We start from the raw sequence: 21,015 nt of genomic DNA on the forward strand, positions 1-21,015 counted from the left end.
TGATACTGCCGCCCATGGACTCTCAAAGCCAGAGGGCTCGCGAATGGGTTGCCGGCCTTTTAAGAATTGGTACGCTACGGTATTTTTCTTGAAGGAAAATGTAGTTTATCGGACAGCCGAGATTAATTATAGAAAAGTCTTTTTTTATACTTAATTTGTTGTTTTATTGCTTAATATATCTTAATGTTTTATTTATTCAGTCAGACCTGCGTTGACATTTTCACTTACAATTTCCTATCCTCTGTACAAACTTTTACATCCCATTGATAATCGTCGCTTGAAATACATGAGTTAAGTTGTATATTAGGTAATAACTTTAGTAAAAAAAATGTTTTTTATTTGATATTTATTCAAAGGCCGACCACATAGGTTTCACACAGCGTATCAGTTCACATAATTAACAATTCAAATATATAGACACTTGTCAATTTTAAATTGTTGCATAAAATCTTTATAATTTTGTTTTGAATAATAATTAACTAAGTGACATATTGACGCAATCGAAACGAATTTTACTTAAAGTTTTTTTTATTTTTCATTAATAATACATCTAATCCTTGACTTTTACTGTCAAATACTCATTTTTTAATAAAAAAAAACAATATCATTATAAACGTTACAATAGACTAGTTCACGAATTACGCCTCGGTTACATCGGCAATATTTTTATTTACAATTACAATTTGTTTACCGCCTTTATATATTTAATATTTTTTCCGCAGAACCGTTCCAGGCACGGGCTGTGCTTTATTAACATGTCTTGAAAGCTGTTACGGTCTACAGTCATCTGCATTTGTTGCTCCAGGTCGTGCCTGAAAGATATCTAGGGCAGTGTAGAAGCACATGTTCCACTGTTTGTTTTTCATTACTGCAGGCACAAGTTGGGCTTGTCCTAATTTTAAACCTATGCAGGTGATTTGCGTCATTTGAAGTGCTCTTATATTAATTTATTCTGTTTTAACATTTCCGATGAATAGGTAATAGGTAGCGCTCATTCCATACTTCTAGTCTTTTGCCTTATGTGATGTATATATCACAGGGGGTACTTCAAAAAGGTTACATACGTAAGGTTAGGTACATTCCGTATGGGGTTTTAGTCCCAAACTCTTAGATACGTCAAAAATATATTAGAGTGAATTAAAAATGTAAAAATCTAATTTTTTTTTCTTTTGTTTCTTAAAGGAAAAGAAGAAAATTGAGCTTTCGTTTTGTTTTGAAAAATCAAAATAAGTTTGTTTAATTCCATTATAAATCAAGACAGGAAATAATCTCTGGCATTGTAATACCATACAAAATAAAATATAAAATCAAAACGCGAATCAACGAAAACGTCAAAATGCTTGACTAGGGATTATAAATATATACGTGCATTCGAGTTAATCATAATATAATAGAAAGTTTATCGACTAAATGTCAACTGGATGATTAGAAATGATATCCATTAAAAGCAATCGAATCTGTCATTGGCTGGGTTAATGACAAAATGAAAGTACGGAAATTAGTGTCAAATTAATGGTAAATTACAACGTTAATGATACTGTTTATGAGAATAATAATGAAAAAACTTAAAAGCCTGATTAGTCGTTTTTCTAAAAGAATCATTGTTAGTTTGTAGCGTGTGAAGTGTGTTATTATAATTTCATCCTAAAAATACATAAGTAAGAATTTAGAAGCAGATTTACTTAAAGACCTAGTAGAGACTAGGTCAGGGGGCAGAGCATTTTTGGCCTTTTAAGACCTTGGTATGCTCTGAAGGAAGGGTCCTTGTCGAATGGAAAAGTCGAATTGATTCGGAAAAAATCAGTGGGCAGCTGGTTCCACAAAGTAGTGTGCGGCAAAAACTGCCTTGAAAAATGATCAGTTGTGGGACGGCGGACGTCGAGGTGATGCAGGTGGAATTACATATTCTGCCTCGACATCCGATGATGAAACTCAGCTGCAGGTTATTATTCCGTACAACTCCTCTGAACAATCCATGGTGAATGCGGTAGAAGATACAGAGTCACCCCACATCTCAACGTAATGCCAAAGGATCAAGTCGCTCGGAGAGGGACGGAGAGGTTCACAGCACAGACGTGCTTGGAACAGTTTAGCAAGCAATTGTGCCTCGGCTCACCCTCGATTATTATAAATTATAATTGCTAATGGGATTTTGTGTATATGTATTTATAGTTAGAGATGGTACAAAGTCCTACTAACTATAGCAGGGGTAAAAAATTAGATCGGAAAAATTCTAGAGACTAAGATAACACAAAAATAAGATGTCTGAAAAGTTTGTTCTTCTGTACCAAAACGTCAAAATAAATTAATGAAATTGAGATTGATATCAATGCGAGCACTGAATTCGTCATCATTAAATTGGCATGAGTAACCAGACAAATATGGGGCACAGACTGTATTCAGTTAATAAACACAAGTAAAATCATAGGAGCCAGATATTTTTTTTACTTAAAAACATATTAATTCATTATAATTCTTTTTGTGGTTGCTTGTTTAATGTTTTCCTTGCTAATGTTAATAATTGATGTGTGTGTTTGTGGAGCTAAATTTTCTTTTATTATTGAAGGCATATATTGTTTTAGAACTTAAGCTAAAACACGTTAGAAACAAATTTAATAGGTTTTAATTTAGTTGCAACTATAAAAGTATATATTTCATTCCAATAAATAATAAATAATAATAAACGGTGAACTACCGTTAGTTTCAAAGAAAATAACAGATGTTAACTAGAAAATTTATAAAGAACATATATATATATATATATGTTATTTATATAATATCTTCCACTTGCTGCCTCCACGCTATATGCTTCGCTAGCATCAGGTCATTATGGATGGCGAGGCGACCAACCCATTCCTTTCTTGGCGAGTTTTAGTAATTCCTCTAGTCTTACTGTCTCAATCGTACTGTGCTCAAACAATTAGTCGTACGCAGCGTAAATGTTTGTGCAAGTCTGTCTGGTCGCATTAATTGATAAGCAAATATATTAGCGGTGGAATGTGTTATGTGTACAACGCGTAACCCTAATTTTTGTATGTCTTTGCTTGACGTATTTTTTTTTTGTGCCTGATGCACCGTATTGCGTTACTGGCTGTTCTCGATGTCACTTTTGTATAACAGCGTATTTTATAGAAAGGGGCCAACTGGCAGGAGACTCGCCTCGCTTTGGCGATTGAAAGAGTTGCGGAAAGTTTCTTGCCACTTCTTCTTGCCCGCTCGACGCCCTTGACTTGCAAAATGTAAATATACAATTGCGTTCATTTGTTTTTTTGTGTACTAGGGTTACCTGTATGAATAAATATATTTTGAGTTTGAGTTTAATATTGTGATGCACCACGATTCTTTCAATCCCAGAAGGGTCGTTGCGTAGTCGGCTTTTAAACCTTAAGGCTTGGGGCTATGTAGGCTTAGGTGTGAACAGACTCATCAAAAGGAGAGAAACAGTTATGTTTTGTATCCATTTTTCCTATAGTCGAAGTTAGTCCTTACTAAACTCACACCACAAATGCGTTAATTTTTAACTACAATAAAACTAAAAGTCATTAAAATCAGTTCAGAGAAATGCTTACTTATAAAAATAATTTCATTTTTTATAAATATTACAGTATAATAAAATACACAATAGGTAATACATCTTTACAATTTACTTTAAGAGTTATTATATAATGTCTTATTGAGATATTATAAGTTGTATTAACTTATTAGATTTAAGCAAGAATTGAGGATATAAAATTATGTCATTAAGGTAAATTTACACAAATATTCTAATTACAATATTTTAATCACACTTAAGTTTCATTACGTATGTAGATTGAATTAATTCCACTATAAACTGGGATTATAGGAACGTAAATTTAATTAAAGTTCGAATGTAGTGTTAGCCACATTAAAAGAAAACTAATAACATCCGAAATTTTTACGAGTTTTTCTACGGATTAAGAAATATCAAATATTACTGTTATTACTTTAAATATTTAAAGCAGTACAATTTTTTTAGAACTTGGGCCTTAGATTACTTTATCTGTATCATGATTACTTGTCAAACTAATATGGCAAGTGGCTGATCAACCAGAAGCAGCAGCTAAAGCAAGCCGGTTTCCTTAAGGTCCTTCATCGTTCGAGCGAATGTTAATTACGCACATAGACAGAAAATCTAAGGGGTGCACGGCCGGGAATCGAATGCTGTGGCATGTGAATCGCACGATAAAGCCATTAGGCCATCACCGCTCGCATAACCACTCGTAATTTAAACGAGTAGTTTTTCTACATACAAACAAAATAATGTGATTCCCTGAAAGTTACCGTTGTTACTTTGAATAATACTTCTGGCTCCAGGCTGTCATAGAAACGGATTCTAGTAATTCTAAAATATTAAGATTTTGCCCAGGTGCAGGTCATATGAAACCAGTTGGATGCTCCCATGGCTTCAATTAATCTTTATAGGACAAGATAATAGCATCTTCATAGATATTGATCGGCCTATGACTTGGTAATATATATTATACTCACATCTATATTATTATAAAAAGGTTTTTGTAAGAAATTAAAGAAATCACCTAATTAGCGCAAGCTAATGGTTGTCTCGTGTGACTATCTTCCCTGAGGTCCAAGGTTCGATCCCCGACTACAAATTCTATTTTATGTGCGTATTTAACACTTGCTTGTACAGTGAATGAAATTATAGCGAATGTTTTAGGTCAAAAGCATTTTAAGAAAAATAAATGATCACGATATGGACACAGAAATCTGAAGGTTTTCTTAAAGGCCGATTAGCATAACTTATTTATTTCCAAGCCGGCAGTAGCATGGCAGTTTAATAAATGTATATTTTTTTATGAAATCATGTCAATTTTGCTTAATCAAAATTGATAACCGTATAAGGTAGTGCTCCAAAAACAGCTCCAGTTTCATTGATTAAATTGGAAGGGTGAGAAACTTTTAAAAAGAGATAAGCATATTTGTAAACCAATTTATATCATTGAGTATTTATTATTGAACTTTTGTTGTGTTGTGAACTGTTTTTTCAGTTCTACAATGCGAGCTTGACGTGGTAAAAGCTCAAACACGAGTAGCTATCAGTCATTTTTTTAATAATTTAAGCTGTGTGAAATAGTAATAATATTTCTCAATCTATTAGTAATCTTTAGTGGAAGTTACATAAATAATTGAATTGTTAGTGCATTACAACATTGTGTACACATAAATTTAATGACTATGAATGAAACAATATCAATGGTATGAATCAGGATATAGTAAATGAATCATTATACAAAGACGTATTTATTGAAATACTTCACTTGGAATAAATAAATAAAGGCGATAAAAATTATAATGTGTTGAGAGGTAATTCGTATCTAAAGTCAAAATCTCATATTTGTGAAACACGACAAATTTGAAACAAAAACTGGTCGAACTCTTGAAACAACATTCAAATTTGATAACCGTTCTAACACTGGTAAATGATAATATCATAAATATTGGAAATCATTAAGTGAAAATGCTTTTTTTAAAGATGAATATTGCTAATGAAAGATATACTTGTACCATTAACGTACGTATATAAGTTATCATTGAGAACAATGTAACTTGTGACGTGTTATTTGAATAATTTGATATCTAACCTGTGTATCCAGGCGGGCAATCACATTCATAGGTATGCAGTGAAGTCAGTCGACACGTTGCTCCATTCAGACAAGGCGCTGAATCACAGGCTGCTGGAACGCGAATCTCGCACAAAGACGCACTGAACCCCAGGGGACAATCGCAGGCGAAAGATGGCGGACCTCCGCTAGCCCCAAGTCTCACTCTGCAAGAGCCTCCATTTTGACAACGAGGGCTTGACTCGCTGTGACAAGGGTTCAAATGCTGGCAAAATTCACCCGCGTATCTTGATGTGCAACTGAAACAAATGAAATTTGATTAGAATTTGCTTTTATTTACATATATATTAAATAAGAATATTTAATGACTATAAAATAACATCACAAAGTCAATTAGTGTAAGGAGTATTTTCTGAGGAATTATATAATAATTGGGAAAAGAGAGAGCCCAAATATTCAACCTTGAAGTACACCAGACGTTTATATCACATGTATAGTATATATGATAGATCACACATACGTTGTACCCGATAAAACATGTTAAAAAACTGTTTTACATATTTCTAACCATAAAAGTGCCTATACCAATAAAGCCGAGAGTCATATATTGAATAAATGCAATTTAATCTAAAGGCTTATTAAAGTCCGCTACCAATGTACTAGCTGTAGGTAGGCGAACACTATCGCGGCCGGACGTCGCCAATAAATAACGCAGATACGTACAACACGACCATGTGACATGCGCCCGCGCACCTTTGTATAGTTGCTTTACTGGGATTTTTACGTGCTTATTTATGGGTTAGGTAATTAAAGATGAGGGACACCGGGAGTTGGACATTACCATCATATTGAGATTAACAGCTGAGTTAACCGTCTTACCTATATTTACTGCTGATTAAAATGTGGTTTTTAGAAATTTAAAATTAATCGTATTTATTAAACAAATTGCCTATTATTAGTTGAAAATATTTAGCCAAAGAAAGATGCTTAAACGTTCAACAATGCAAAGAGGAACACGACAAGCTTCATAGCGATATAAAACGTACACGTCTTCAAATTTATCACTGATTCATATGTCAGTCAGGGCATACAAACATCCATCTCTTTTTGACATAACAAGAATGAATGCGACAGAAGAGAAATGTATGAAAGTAGACGCGTTGTTCCGTTTGTTTAGGTATCACGTCCTCATATTTCGTTGTACTAAGAATTAATTGGCGTTTAGACATATTAGGTGGATGATACTCAGAAATTAAACTACGTCAACTTAGCTGATCAACGTTGTTTGGTTGCAATACGAAAAACTAATGAACATGGTATGTTTAATTAAACAGTAATAATTCTACTTTCTTTAATTGACATGGTATATTTAAAATCTTATGTTCGTACAGAAGAATCAAAAAAGTCACATATATCGCGGAAAAGACAATATATTAATAAAAATATATATAAATATTTATATTGAAATTTCCAAAATGTATTAAAATAACAGGGTATCAAATAACCGTGTCCCACAATCAAGTTCGGTGTTAATTACCTTGTAAATGTTCTTAGATATAAATGCTTTATCATTAATGATTTTAATGTAATTCTCTCGCCTACGAGATATTTAGAAATCGTTGTCAATCTCATTTCCTTTTGATCATTTTCAAATTTTTGAGTTTGTGTGTTCCTACTACTGGAATAGAATTGTATGCCACACTAATCTACGACTAAGGTATGCCGTATTGGTGAATCATAATATAATAACTTTAATCATAATTGTTCCCATTACGAAAACTAACGGAAGCTGTAGTGTGCTTTGAACTTCAAAACGATTTTTCCTTATACGTATTCCTTCCTGCATCACAATTATATTTAACACCGTCAGCAATCTAGGTAAAGAATAGATTGTTCTCAAAGTTTGACTGAAGAAATCATTTACGCCCGCGATGAAAAGCTTCACCTACAGTATTGTCATTATCAATAAGACTATCTTAGAACGAAGAATTATAAAATTCTTATATAGGGATTGAATACTTGCTATATGGCCATTGATATCAGCGAAATTCAAATACAATGGTAGCAAGTTCCAAGAAATGCAGACAAAACCTTTCCAACCGAACCTGTATTTTGAGGCGTGGGCGGCGCACGAATACACCCACACTTTGACCTCGCATTGAGGGTGCTTGCACTGTGCGTTATGCCTATAATAAACCCCCGTGTGAATCTTGATAGTCTATAATTCTAGATAAAGAGCTTTATCGATAAGTCAGTATCACAGAAACAAAAACAGAGACCGATAAATAAATAGTGTGTCTAAAGAACTGAACATTTACAAGAACTACGGTTAGCTACAGCTCTGTTGGGAAATGAATAAATGTTAATTAAGAGATATTTGATTCTGGCTAATGAGGTAAATGAGTATCTATCATATGCGTTTTGTGGAGTATATCATGTGAAGAGTCTCACAGAATGCCCAAAGTTATGTTAGTATCTTAGTCACCGTCAATGACGTCAAATTATGTAAATTACAGATTGACAGATCCTTTCATTAAACCCTTCAGAATACTACTTTAGGGACAGCAATACAAAGATATATATATACCTGTCGCACACAAACATTAATTTAATTGTTCCTACTAAAATAAGAACGAAACTTGATATAAAAGATACCGATAAACAAAAGCGCTTGAAGAGTAATCATATAGCAAACAAAAAGAATGTAATTGCTGGACGCAAAAAAATGACACTGGCTACCTGAGAGCCGATTATCTGGCGACCAGCTTTTGTTACAGAAAATAACGAGCGCTAAATCTTCATTATGGCAAAGTATATAAATTTACTTTATCGATGATCTAATTGGATCGAAAACAGATTAAGACTGAGTTATGAAATTTGATACAATCTCTGAAAGCTCTCATTTTTAGAAATATTTGTTCAACTCGGAAAATGATTTCAACGAAGCCTTTAGCCACAATAGCAATGTAAAATATGTTATGGGGACTTTCATAGTGTCTTCTGTTTTCTTTCAGGAAGGAAGAGATTACAATAATAAAAAAAATCTAAATTGATCACACAAAATTGCTAGCAAAGAGAAGTGTAGGAATTATGAGGATGAGATTGAGAGTCTAAAAAAGGTGACCTTCTTTTTGAGGTTCGCCGCGTTAGAAGTCAAGATGACTGACTAAGCTATTCTTTACTATATAGGTGAGCTGAAAAATTACGATGAAGATAATAGACACGTAAAAGACAAATAAACTTCTTTAAACCTAAAAAGTATCATCCCGGAAGCCAAATTATTGTAATTTTTTTGTTATGTTTTGTGAAAGTTAACAATGTTTCTAGGTCCAAGATACCGTGTTTAGCATGTACCTTTCAAGGTTGCAATAACTTATGGGTTGGAGATCCTGTCGTGGCGGGCGAGCACAATAAATACGGCTTGTAACTGTTCGGTCATACGATATTGTTTGTGAACTTTTGCATCTTTGCTCTATGTGTTTAATGGGATAGGTCTCGAAGTAACAGAAATACTAGCTAACATCAATGAAACACGTTTCACATAGACAGAAATTAGTTTTAAAATTTTTTGACTTAAGCAATAAATTGAAAATAGAAGCTGATTTAAAGGATTTGCTTAATACCTATATTTTAGGTGATTTAAATGAAGGTTGGTGAAGCGAGATGTCAGGCCCGTAACTTAAGAGACTACGTGTCTCCACACGTGATCTCTGCCAACCCTTTCGTGAAAAAGGCGTGATGATATGAATAAAATAAAAATCTTTTGCCTTTTTATAAGGAAAATAACAGCCTACAACAATAAATTCTTAGAAGGCCTATCTGATGCGCATGGCTGTTAGAATGCGCTTGCGCAGGCCCGCGTGGATTATCGTGCCATCGGCTGTTATTGGTCAATTAACATGTTAGTGATAACTAGGTTATTTTATATGTACATTTCCAATTAATATCCTCCTTAGGTACTTCTTGTTTTGATTTGGCCGTTACATTTATGAACCACCTTATTTTTATTATTCTTTGTTGCTTCAAGTTCCGTGATGGGGTCCGGAGACAATGCAGTTTCCTTGTCTATTTAAGGACAGACCTTTTCTAACTAACCGGCTTAAGGGGTGACCCCTAAACCTGAATGTAAAACTAATATTAATAGCAAAATTATATAATACTTTTATAAATTTTACTAGACGTAAACTATGTCTTACATTACATTCTAATATATTTTGACACTAATTTTTCCTTTGCGTCAGCTGCTGTTTTGTTTTCAGCCGTAAAGTGTTCGTAGAAACTAGAATTAATTAACGTAGAAACTATATTCTTTAGTAGTATTTACTCTTTATTTTTATCATGTCTCAGTCATGAATGTGATGTTCAAAGGTTAAAGAAACGGTGTATCAGGAAACGGTAAGACAAAAACGGCTAACAGGCCGTTAGAAAGATGCAGAAAAATTTTAATCCCACTTTTTCTCCCTAGACTAGTTCCTGTGGTCATTAGGCGAATATGGGCGTACAGTTACGTCGTATAAGGAAGTGTGGACAAATTGATGGGTTTTATTTCTTAAAGGTTTTATATTTTTTGTTGCCTCACATTAATATAATTTGAAACAATATAGTTTCGGGTTAGTTGGTGTTTCAATCTTCATAAAATCCCAATCCATGAACCCTAGCTTTGAGATCTCCCTGTCCCAGCACTCTCAGACCCTATTGGGGCTGGGGCCCTTTTAAAAAGTCGACGGCGTGTAGGAGGAGGAGGAGGCCTATTAGATTGACAAATCATAATGACATATTAATCTGAGGCCCTGACCGAAAAAGGTTCTAGCGCCTTTCATTGAGTTATTTTTTTTTTATAGAACAGGGGCAAACGCTGATACCGCCGCCCATGGCCACTCTCAATGCCAGAGGGCTCGCGAGTGCGTTGCCGGCCTTTGAAGAATTGGTACGATCTTTTCTTAAAGGACCCTAGAAACTCGAATTGGTTCGGAAATACTTCAGTGGGCAGCTGGTTCCACAGAGAAATAGTTAACAATATATAACTTTAATTCTTTAATTAATAGAAATTACTTGAAGATTATTATAAGATTTATAGTCACCTGTTATTAATTATTTCTGCCAATCTAAAACTTTGATTTTTTTCTTTTAACTTAAAATTCCCTATAAATGTGCCTGAGCTCATCAAACATTATATTTCGCTATTTTCCAAGGGCCATAATCGCCAGGTGAATAACGACTACGGCTACTGTAAGTGTTTATGGCATCATCAATTTGCAAATCCCATTGCTTTTATATTTACAGACTTCTGTATGAAGAATGAGAACTTCTATATCTATATAAAGTTGGTGTATATAAATATCTATCGTTTTAGTGTCGTGAATAATGAATCACAACTTGTGATTTTCGCTATGTAAATTAGATTTAAGAATATTTATATTCTGTTTAATACCTAAGAATAGCATGTAAGTAATCATGGTCAGCGAATAAAGGGCTTTTATTATTATTATCTATCGTGTAGACTCAGATTTCTGTATCAGTTTCTCAGATTTCTGTATTCATATGTCTAATTACAAGAAGATGATCAGCCTTCTGACACACGTCAGATTTTGAAGAAGCTACTCGGGCAATACTACTCATATGTAAGTTTATAGTATGTCGAATTTTAGCGTTAAGTCTTAAAGCAAAGTAGAGAACTAGTTTAGGAAACTGCGAAGTTAAAAATAGAACATCGCTCGCTTATATAAGTTAGCGTATACATAATTTAATTGAATGATTGTTCATGATGGAATTTGATAAAGATAGACCGAAACAACTAATTAAACTCATTTTTGATAGAGATGTTCAACAAGTTTTAAGTGCTCCATAAGTATTGTCGTTTAAAAAAGGAATGAAAATATAAGATCAACTTGTCTATCCATAGACTGTGTAACTGTATCTAAACGTATATAAGTATTACATTACCATTAAGAGAGGATGGTCATTCACAAGCTTGATGTAAATGGAGATAGTATTTAGAGCAAATTGCCACTTGATAAGGAGTGTCGCGTAACGATAAGGATTTTCTCACGGGCCTCTACGAACTTTGGGAAAAGGAAAAGATGTGTATTTCCTGTACACATTGTTATTCCAAAATAGGCTAGAAAAAAGCCTCCGTGGATAATGCATAAGGTTCAGAATTCTGTGATGTAATGAATGATGTGAAGAAACATATCATAAAAGAGACTGACGAAAGATGTCGTTTCCATGATATTTAGGCAAAAATAGGCAAGAAAAGGCTGCCATCTACGTTGCTAGTAATAGAAAAAATCCAGGATTTAATTCTAGTTGAAAAAATAATTATTAAACTGCACACATGGTGTATGTATATTATATAGTACGTCGAAGATACTCGGAAGTTTAGGAATTTTGGGACTATATACAGTCCATATTATGTGGTGGTGGGAAAATTTGGACCGCAATTAATATATAATCTATATCAGTCGTTCCCTTTGTATGAGCAGCGATCTAGAATCTAGACCAGTTGAATTAAGGCGTGTCGCGATTGGTAGAGACGCTATGGGCGTGGTTAAAGGGGATCGGTGACCTGAGGTTATCTTGCTTGCTCTAATTCAACTATTAACTTTAGTTTACAAATACAACCTTAATACAACATTGTGAGATGAATATCAATATACTCAAAGGTTGATGATAATTAGGGATGCATCGATGCGCCTTTTTACCGATACTCTTATAAAAATATCGCCGATATCGATACCAAGGCCTATTGAATTAAAATTAAATTAAGGTAAAATATAAACAAACACAAGCATTTAAAGATTTAGTTTTTGAAATTCAGATTTAAGAGTAATAATTAAATTGAGTAAATAAATAACTGTTAATGATTAAAATTAACAATGAGATTTTTTGATTTTGATAGCGCTTTCCACACATGTATAACCTTTCTATAGCATCTTAATATATATATTTCTTGTGTGCGTGTGTATGTGACTGAACTCCTCCTAAACGACTGGACCGATTTAGACGAAATTTTTTGTGTGTGTTCAAGGGGATCTGGGAATGGTTTAGATTCACAATTTTGTCCGCTGGACAATGTTTTTTTAATTAATTTTCAATTTATTAGTTGTTGTTGATTTTGGAATGTTTTACATAGGATCCGACAGACGGCGCTACCATCGCAGTGTCAAATTTTAAATAATATTCGAATTTTAATTTTAGTCTGTCCCGAAATTTAAAAAAAGTTTTGTTATCATTGTGTTATATTGTGTGTGACCATGTGCTGGATCGTTAGATATTGTCATAACATTTGAATAATTTTCATCAAAATGGCTTATTAAAAATTGAAATTTTGAAATTAAAGACGTGTAGACAGGACAACGTCTGTCGGATCCGTATATTTTTATAAGTATCTGATTGTTTTGTGATATTTGAGAGCAAAATCAAAATTAAATGTTTTGTTAGTTGTTTAAAACAAAAGTACGTGCGTACTTTACACATGTGAGAAGTGAAACTTCTTTGTAAATTAATTATTACTATACGAAAGGTACAGCCCCAATAGATGATGCCATGTATTTGTATATCTATATTCACACTGTTTACACACTGTATATGTGCTAATAAATAAATAAAAAACCTGCGTTTACTGCACGAGACGTTGTGACAGAATTTCCATGTAAAGTTCTAATATGTAACTACTAAACGAATACATCAACCAATAGTACTTTTCTCGATCTCCCTTTCTCACTCTCTCTCAATCGGTCTCAATCGCTCTCTCCCTTTTCTTCGACAAAAACGCTGCACATTTTCGTGACGTTCCGTAAAAATTTATGAACCTAAGATCCAGCTTCGCTTCTTTATCTATATGCTTTATCTTTATATATATGTGTATTAAAAGTATACATTATGAGGTTTATAGTAAGCGATTTATAATCTTTTAACCTTGATAATATACAAATATAGAAATATAGACTTAATTTATCTCATAAAGGTGAACGGTTAGTTAATAGATAAGCAATGTTCAAGGTCCAATCGTGCGCTTTTAGGAGAAAGGGAATTAACAAACAAAGGGTCAGAAAAGACGTGAAATTACGAATTGAAAAAAATATTTAAAATCTTGAAAAATATGAGTTTAGTATCATTTGATTTATTTGACATACTGTACCTTATAAATTTATAAGTAATATGTACATATCATACTCGATTATTTTTCTTAGCTTTTTTCGTTTATCTCACTAGAGCCTGAAACAGATCGCTGGTTGCATCCCCAATAATCTATATTACTTGTTTTTTTAGTTATAGCTGTATTTTTTCATACTTGCTTCTACTGCGGCAATGTATGTACGAAAAAGCTAAGTATGTCCGTTATGTTTAACATATCGGACGCACAAAAAATAAGTTAATTCAATGTGTTCGTAATTAATTGCTTGAAAAAGTATGACTAATTCAATTAACTTAAAATTCAACTTAAACGTAAATATTCAGTCCAAATAATGGACAAAAGGCATAAATATCTGCGCACGCGTACCTCAAGTTCCCACGCACGCACACAAGCACGCGCCGCATGTGTGTGTGTGCGCGGCCGACAGGAATTCACTTTTTGTCAGACATTTTAAGTTAAGCAAATATGTGGAAATGTTCGGCCAATTATTTAGCCGGAACATGCTTTTGGTTTTTGTGAAGTGTTCCCTAATAAAATACAAGTTAGATTTCCAACTAAATAGGAAAATAAATTAGGATTTTCCAAGTATCCAGACAATTTTTATTGTTAGATCTTTTTTGAAGGTTTTACTAAATTGTATGTGATAGGATTATATTACGAGACAATATAAGCATAGTAAATAAAGCACATGATATATTAGAAGATAAAATTACCGATAGGAAGTTTTCGTTCGATGGCGGTATTTGTTGTATGTTGCGACGCTAATAAAAAACTTACTTGTCTTATTTAACGGTTCTTAAATCTAAGTAACTAACAAGTGTATTCGTTAATTTTATACTTATACTTTACTTTCTGATAATGCATACAATCATTACATATTGCATTTATCAGTGTATCCTATAAAATATTTTGAGCAAAATATGCAAATACGATATTATCTAGAATATGTAATGTAATTTTACTACACTCTTTTGAGACTCTTTCGTCTCTTTCTGTCAAATTGAGTTAACGCGATGAAAAGAGACGGGTGCAACTGATTTAGTTGTAATAATGTAATGATAATACAAAATTAAACAATACATACAATACATTTAGACAAAACTATATTATATCCGCTTCTGAATTTGCGTCAAAGGCCGATTGAATCGAAATTTCAAGGTTGTGACATTGGGTTTTATGTCATACAGGCTTTGTTGTAGACAATAGGACCACAGCATGTGGTAATTGCATATTAATATGTGTCTGATATGTATTATAAACTAAATTTGCCAAATAAATTCTATTTCTTTTAGATTGGTATGTGTCATAAGTCAAAACGTTTTATTCTATCGTTTGAGGATTTGGTAGGCGGTGGCGCTAGTTTTGGCTTTTTTATGGCAACAGTTTAAACTTTATGCCAGTTTCAAATAAAATGTAGAGAAAGTACACGCGAGAAAAAAAAATAGTTTTTGCTTGTATCTTGTCTTGTAAAGTAGCAATTTTGTTAGAATATTTTCGGATGTTTTTGGGATTAAAATATTTGAAGGATTTTATATGAGATAAAAAAGTCAATGGCACAGTAATGGTTGGATATCACTGGGCTAGATCGTTCCATGTTCCATGATGTCTCATGGAAGAAACATATTTAGAAAAAATGTTAACACTTTTAAGTTTTATTCAATTGTGTTAAGACAGTAATTTGCAATGATATATTCTAAATGCATTTTTGATTTATTTTAATAATTATGAATAGTTTATTTAAAGCTGCAAGTCTCCAGTATACAGCCTTATGCCTTTGATACAAAGATTATCCAAGACAACTACATCATCACATCACAGAGTTATTGTAGATAAATGAGTAAGAAATCGTTTTCAATGACCCTGCCATATTTTTAACGTCTCACATTTCATAACGACACAGCCAGTTAGGAGGCAAGTTCATTGTTCCGACTCACGTGGGATTATCTTTTTACAAGTTTTAACGTAACAGTTATTTTTATGTTATTGCAGTGAACTCGATTATATCTTAATTCTGTGAACTTTATATCGTGTATTCTTATATTAAAAATATAAATAAACGTTAAAAATTTCATATTTGCAGAGTAAATAATAACAACAAACAATTATGCTAAAGATTATAATATATAATATATACAAAAAGGTTCAAAAACGAAAGGAAATAAATAAAAATTATTCAATACCTTTACTAAGTATATATGTACAGTTTCATTTAATCTTAAATAGCCTGTGCGATGGATAAATAACAATGTTATTGTGACACCGCCCATGGTTACTCTCAATGCCAAAGGGCACGCGAAGGCATTGTCGCCTTTTAATAAACTTTTTTTTAAAAGCTCGAATCTATGTTCTCCACTACGAATAATTCTAAACTATTCATTTAGAACAAAATTAAAAACTATATAACATAAGTTGTTGTGAGCGTCAGCAAATCGATAGATCAATGCGATAACTCTGAGTCTAGCTTAATTGTAATTTAATTTGCATTAAGTTACGAATTACATTACGAATATTAACGCGTATTTATAATATCTACATTACATTTGGATGCGTCTGCGCATCGTTATTTCGCGTTAGTATCTGTTTAAATTGATTTTGAATGGAAAGAGAGAAGAATAAGAAAGGGCTCGAATATAAGAGTCTTCATAAATATTAGAGTCTACAACTTTGATTTTAATCTCTTTAAAGTAGGCCGTTGCCTACCTTCGATTTTGATCTCTTGCCGTGGGGTTTAAGTTCACACATCTAATGAAATATTTAAGTTTGCGTCTGGTAGATAGTGGCATGTGACCCCAAGCCGGTGCCGTCATTTCAGACATTATACTAGCATTAAAGGTACACAGGGACCAAACTTTTTAATTTGTTTTTATTTTCTATTTATCTATTTGTAATTATTACCATGTAGGTTAAGAATATTGCAAAAAACTATAGGTATATATAGGATAGTATATTTGTGAGTTGGAAATAAACGACATATTGTGCCTACTTATATTGTGTTTTAACAGATAGGTGATTAAAATTTTAAAGGAAAGGTCATATTTGATTTTAGATCATAAGTTAGATAACAATTATACATAACTCAATTTATTATTATGACTTTATGCTAATGTTCTTCTTATATGACATTATGAAAATTAATAAGACATTTGCATGCGTATTTTTGACTGTGACGCGAGTTTTTTATAATTTAACGATCTAAATGTACCTTTGCAAATAAACAATTTATTATTTATTAACAAAATTCGACAATAATTACAAAATAGTTGACAATCAGATATTTGCTCAAGTCGCCATTGGGTACACAAAATACTATAAAAATAATGTATGAAACACCCTTTTAAGGAGACCGACTGTGAGCGACTAAAGAAATAAAATATAGATCGTTTGATAACCGAGAACTTAATAAAAACACAAACTTTGCTGTTAACACGAGAATTGGAATTTCCAAAGCTAAAACAAAAAAAGTGACGAATCAACGTGTTTCCCATCACATCAGTATTCTGATCATCGCCGGCGCGTTCGTGTTTACAATTTGGCGACGAGTTGATAAATCATTGGATTGAATCTTGGACATAAGTTTGGACAGAAAATATTGGTTTTCAACTCATATATGATAATCGTTTTTTTTTATAGAACCGGGGGCAAACGGGCAGGAGGCTCACCTGATGTTAAGTGATACCGCCGCCCATGGACACTCAATGCCAGAGGACTCGCGAGTGCGTTGCCGACCTTTTAAGAATTGGTACGCTCTTTTCTTGAAGGACCGTTTCTTATTCTTTTATTAAATGTTACTTTGCTCTTCGCTATACGATTCTCAAATAGTCTTAGGTTAGGTTAGTTATGTTAAACGTGCTCTAAAGTGCGCTCTAACCCAATACTGACAGATTTTGCAATTAACGGGCCATAGACCATAGACAAATATTCTTATAGGCTAGTTTAAGAACTGGTCTTTCCTTTAAAAAATCCTGTACGATCAAAGAAGATCGAGAAAGCACACAACTAAGAACCAAATGTCGTGTATCAGATAGCTGATGATATGAAAGAACTGATCAAGAATAGAGACAATCTAATTTTTATAAAAATAAGCAAACGGGCAGGAGGCTCATCTGATGTTAATCTGAAGAATTGCATTGATCTACGACGAGTCTGATCAATGCACTGTTCTAAACTAAAACATAAACATATGTACTGATAGGGCGGGGCGCCAGTCATAAGCCATTTAAATATACAAAACTATTACTCATCAAAAATGAAGCCTAAAATTATAGCTTCAAAGTATTTCAAAATGACGCGGTTACCAGGCGAGTTCGTTCACTAAGCGCCTTGGGCGAATCATGCCGGTATAATAAAGGGCCGAGCACGTCCAAGCTGACTTTAGATTTATAGCTTGCCTTACGATTGTCACAACACGAATACAACTTTAAGCCGTAATTGAGTCTATGGTCAAATTAAATACAACAGTACAGATAAATGATGGTCAGAAATTAATAGATATGATTATGATTACAAAACTGATTAGCTTGATTATCTCTCTACGTTTCTACATAGTTTATTATTGAGAAGAGTTTTTAGGGTCTCGTTCCAACACCATCCAAGCTGCAGTAATTGAAAATTTCATGAGCATCACAAGACACTATTGCAAACTAGCTAACGAATCTTCCCTGGGAGATACGACTTCCAATTGTTTAATGAAAGAGTATAATTAAAGGGCGGCCCACTTAAATGGGTGTGACTGCGACGAGTGCTCTTTTTGGGCGTCTCGTAGACTCGTTTGTCCCCCTATTGTATACAAAAACTAAACGTTCAACTCAAAATAGCCTTATTCATACATACAAGTACACCTACGAACGTCAACAGAAGATGTTAAATTGATTATAAATTTACTTTAAGTAAACCTAGATGCGAAATTTAGAATTGGCATTTGGCAAAATGCAATTTTAATATTGATGATAGCGTTTACTTAATTGGATTGGAGGATGTACGCGATTAAAATAGAGATACGAGATAAGACAATTCGATCATGTTCAACACGAATACGTTTGTAAGCCACGTGTGGTTTGTTAGTTGAATCACATGAATGTTGCAGTGATTTTTTGTTATCTTTGATCAGACTCGGCTCATTTCAAGCTTCGACGCGATTCTCGCAAGCTGCTAAGTGGCCTTATTAATCTCACTTGCTGCTTCGTTTATGTTAAACAGTTCGCTTAGCGTGAATTCTTCGTTTTTCAGCGGGATATTATTTACATTGTGGTCTTTAATAGCTTCTATGTGGGACTCAGTTTGATTTATTACGTCTTACAATTTTTTAGATTTTTTGCCTTATTTAAAGAGAGTGTTATAAAATTTAAGGTCCCGAGTAGCGAGTGATATCTCAATTAACAAGAAGACATGGTAATTAAGATTATTTTACATATTAGTAAGAAAAATGATTGTATTCGAAAGAGAGAATTCCAAATCAACGCCGACGTCAAAGTACATTCAAAAGCAATTCTTCACTTAACTGTCAAACTAATTTCATAGTATCTCAAAATCGGACACGGCAATCATGACATCCGGGTGCAAAAGCAAATGGAAACGTTCAGACAGCGGTAATCTCACATGGAATCAATAATACAGCGAGGTCAGGGCACAATACCAAGCGCAACATCTCGAGTAGTCATAACCAGTCTACACCGGACGAGATGACTTAACGTTATCAATTGTCTTGATGACTCAGAATACTCTTAAGATTGGATACGGTAAATATCAAATAAATTTCAAACTTTTATTCGTGTATCAAATCAATACGCTTTCTTCATCTCAAAGACGAGAATCGTTTTGTTAATAGAACCAAAAGACAGACAGATCTTAGAAATGTTTAAACATAAAGTTTCAATTACAGATACGGATTGAAATATCAAATGAGGAGTTATAAGATTTTGAAATTCTAAAACAACAGTAATAAATACAGTCAGAATTGAAACATAGCGTTAATGCAAGAACCAGTCACACGACGTTCATCTCTGCTCCAGATCTGTAGTCGTGGTCGCACCGCTCATGCATTATATGCTAATAAAACTAGATGTAAGCCATAAGCAACAGCGATTTATTGAAGACACGCACCACACCATAAACGTACACTTTATGGAGCAACAAGAATAGATAACGCCGGATGTTAAAAGCTCTTCACTTGCGCCAGTTGTAAAGTTTAACTAGCGAATAAATTATTATTTCAGAGCTGGTTCGTTTGGCTTATAATGCATTGTATGAAATTCAACAACTATTGTTCTCAATGTATGAATTCAAAGTATCCGTATGATTCTTACATTGATCTGTTTAAACATTCTATTCAGTTACATCTCCTATTAGTTATTGAACTTCCAAAAACTCGTCAAGGTAAAGGAAAGGTAGACAACATTCCAACCCTTTGCCAATTTGCATATTTCCAATAAGTGATCGTTATTTTCCCGATTCAAATCAACGTTCAGGAGTGGTATTGCGTTTGTGGGAAAGACTCGGATGCCCCTAGGGCATTCTTGCGTTGGTCTCGATTCTTAAACGCCTCAGGCCAGACCGGTCTAAACATTGGTTCTCTAAGTCAAAGAAATTTGCCCAACACGGGTGATTCAAAATTTTGTATGAGTCACTTTCACAATGCACCTGCCGAAATCCAATGTTTTTATAGAAACTCTTTGATACTTTGAATATTAACAAATAAACATTATATCTAAACATCTATCAAACGTTACAAAAATATTAATGCGCGTCAAATTGTGATAATTTATCGTATTCGATTAAGATAAATAGACAAACATTTCATGAATATGCAACGAATGCAAAATAATCTAAAACACGTAATTAAGCTAATATCACAATAATAATTTACCTTGGAAGATAAAATCTTGATTTTTATAACATCAATTTTAAAGCGTTATCATACGTGTTATATACACAATTTTAAAAAGACGCCATTCTTCAATTATTGAAATTGAATTACAAGTATTTATTTCTTAAACTTTAGTAATTAATTCAAAATAAATACGTAAGAATACGTCTATTCCCATTTTAATTCTAACTTTGATACTATCTTGAAAAGGTTTTGATAAAAAATTTTTAGTAAGAAACATTTACATTTCAACAACACTTTTAGGTAATTTATGACAGAAAAAACAGTAGGTACATTCACACAACTCCTTCAATTATGACTTTAACAATTGAATTTAATGTTTCAAAGTCATTCGATATTCCACTAGCTATTTAAATACCAGTACAAACTGTACTAGATTATAAAACTTGGATTTG

At 33.2% G+C, this 21,015-nt stretch overlaps 1 protein-coding gene across 2 annotated transcripts in view; it reads right to left on the reverse strand.

The window, feature by feature from the left end:
- The window catches only part of LOC111000675 (neurogenic locus Notch protein), a 117,973-nt gene that overhangs the window by 40,674 nt on the left and 56,284 nt on the right, over positions 1-21,015 (reverse strand). For both annotated transcript variants that reach the window (XM_022270219.2, XM_022270218.2), the window contains exon 3: positions 5,622-5,899. In XM_022270219.2, coding sequence (XP_022125911.2) covers positions 5,622-5,899 — 278 coding nt within the window. The remainder of the gene's footprint in view (positions 1-5,621; positions 5,900-21,015) is intronic.

Source organism: Pieris rapae, chromosome 2 (genome assembly GCF_905147795.1).
Source record: "Pieris rapae chromosome 2, ilPieRapa1.1, whole genome shotgun sequence".
Taxonomy (NCBI): Eukaryota; Metazoa; Arthropoda; class Insecta; order Lepidoptera; family Pieridae; genus Pieris; species Pieris rapae.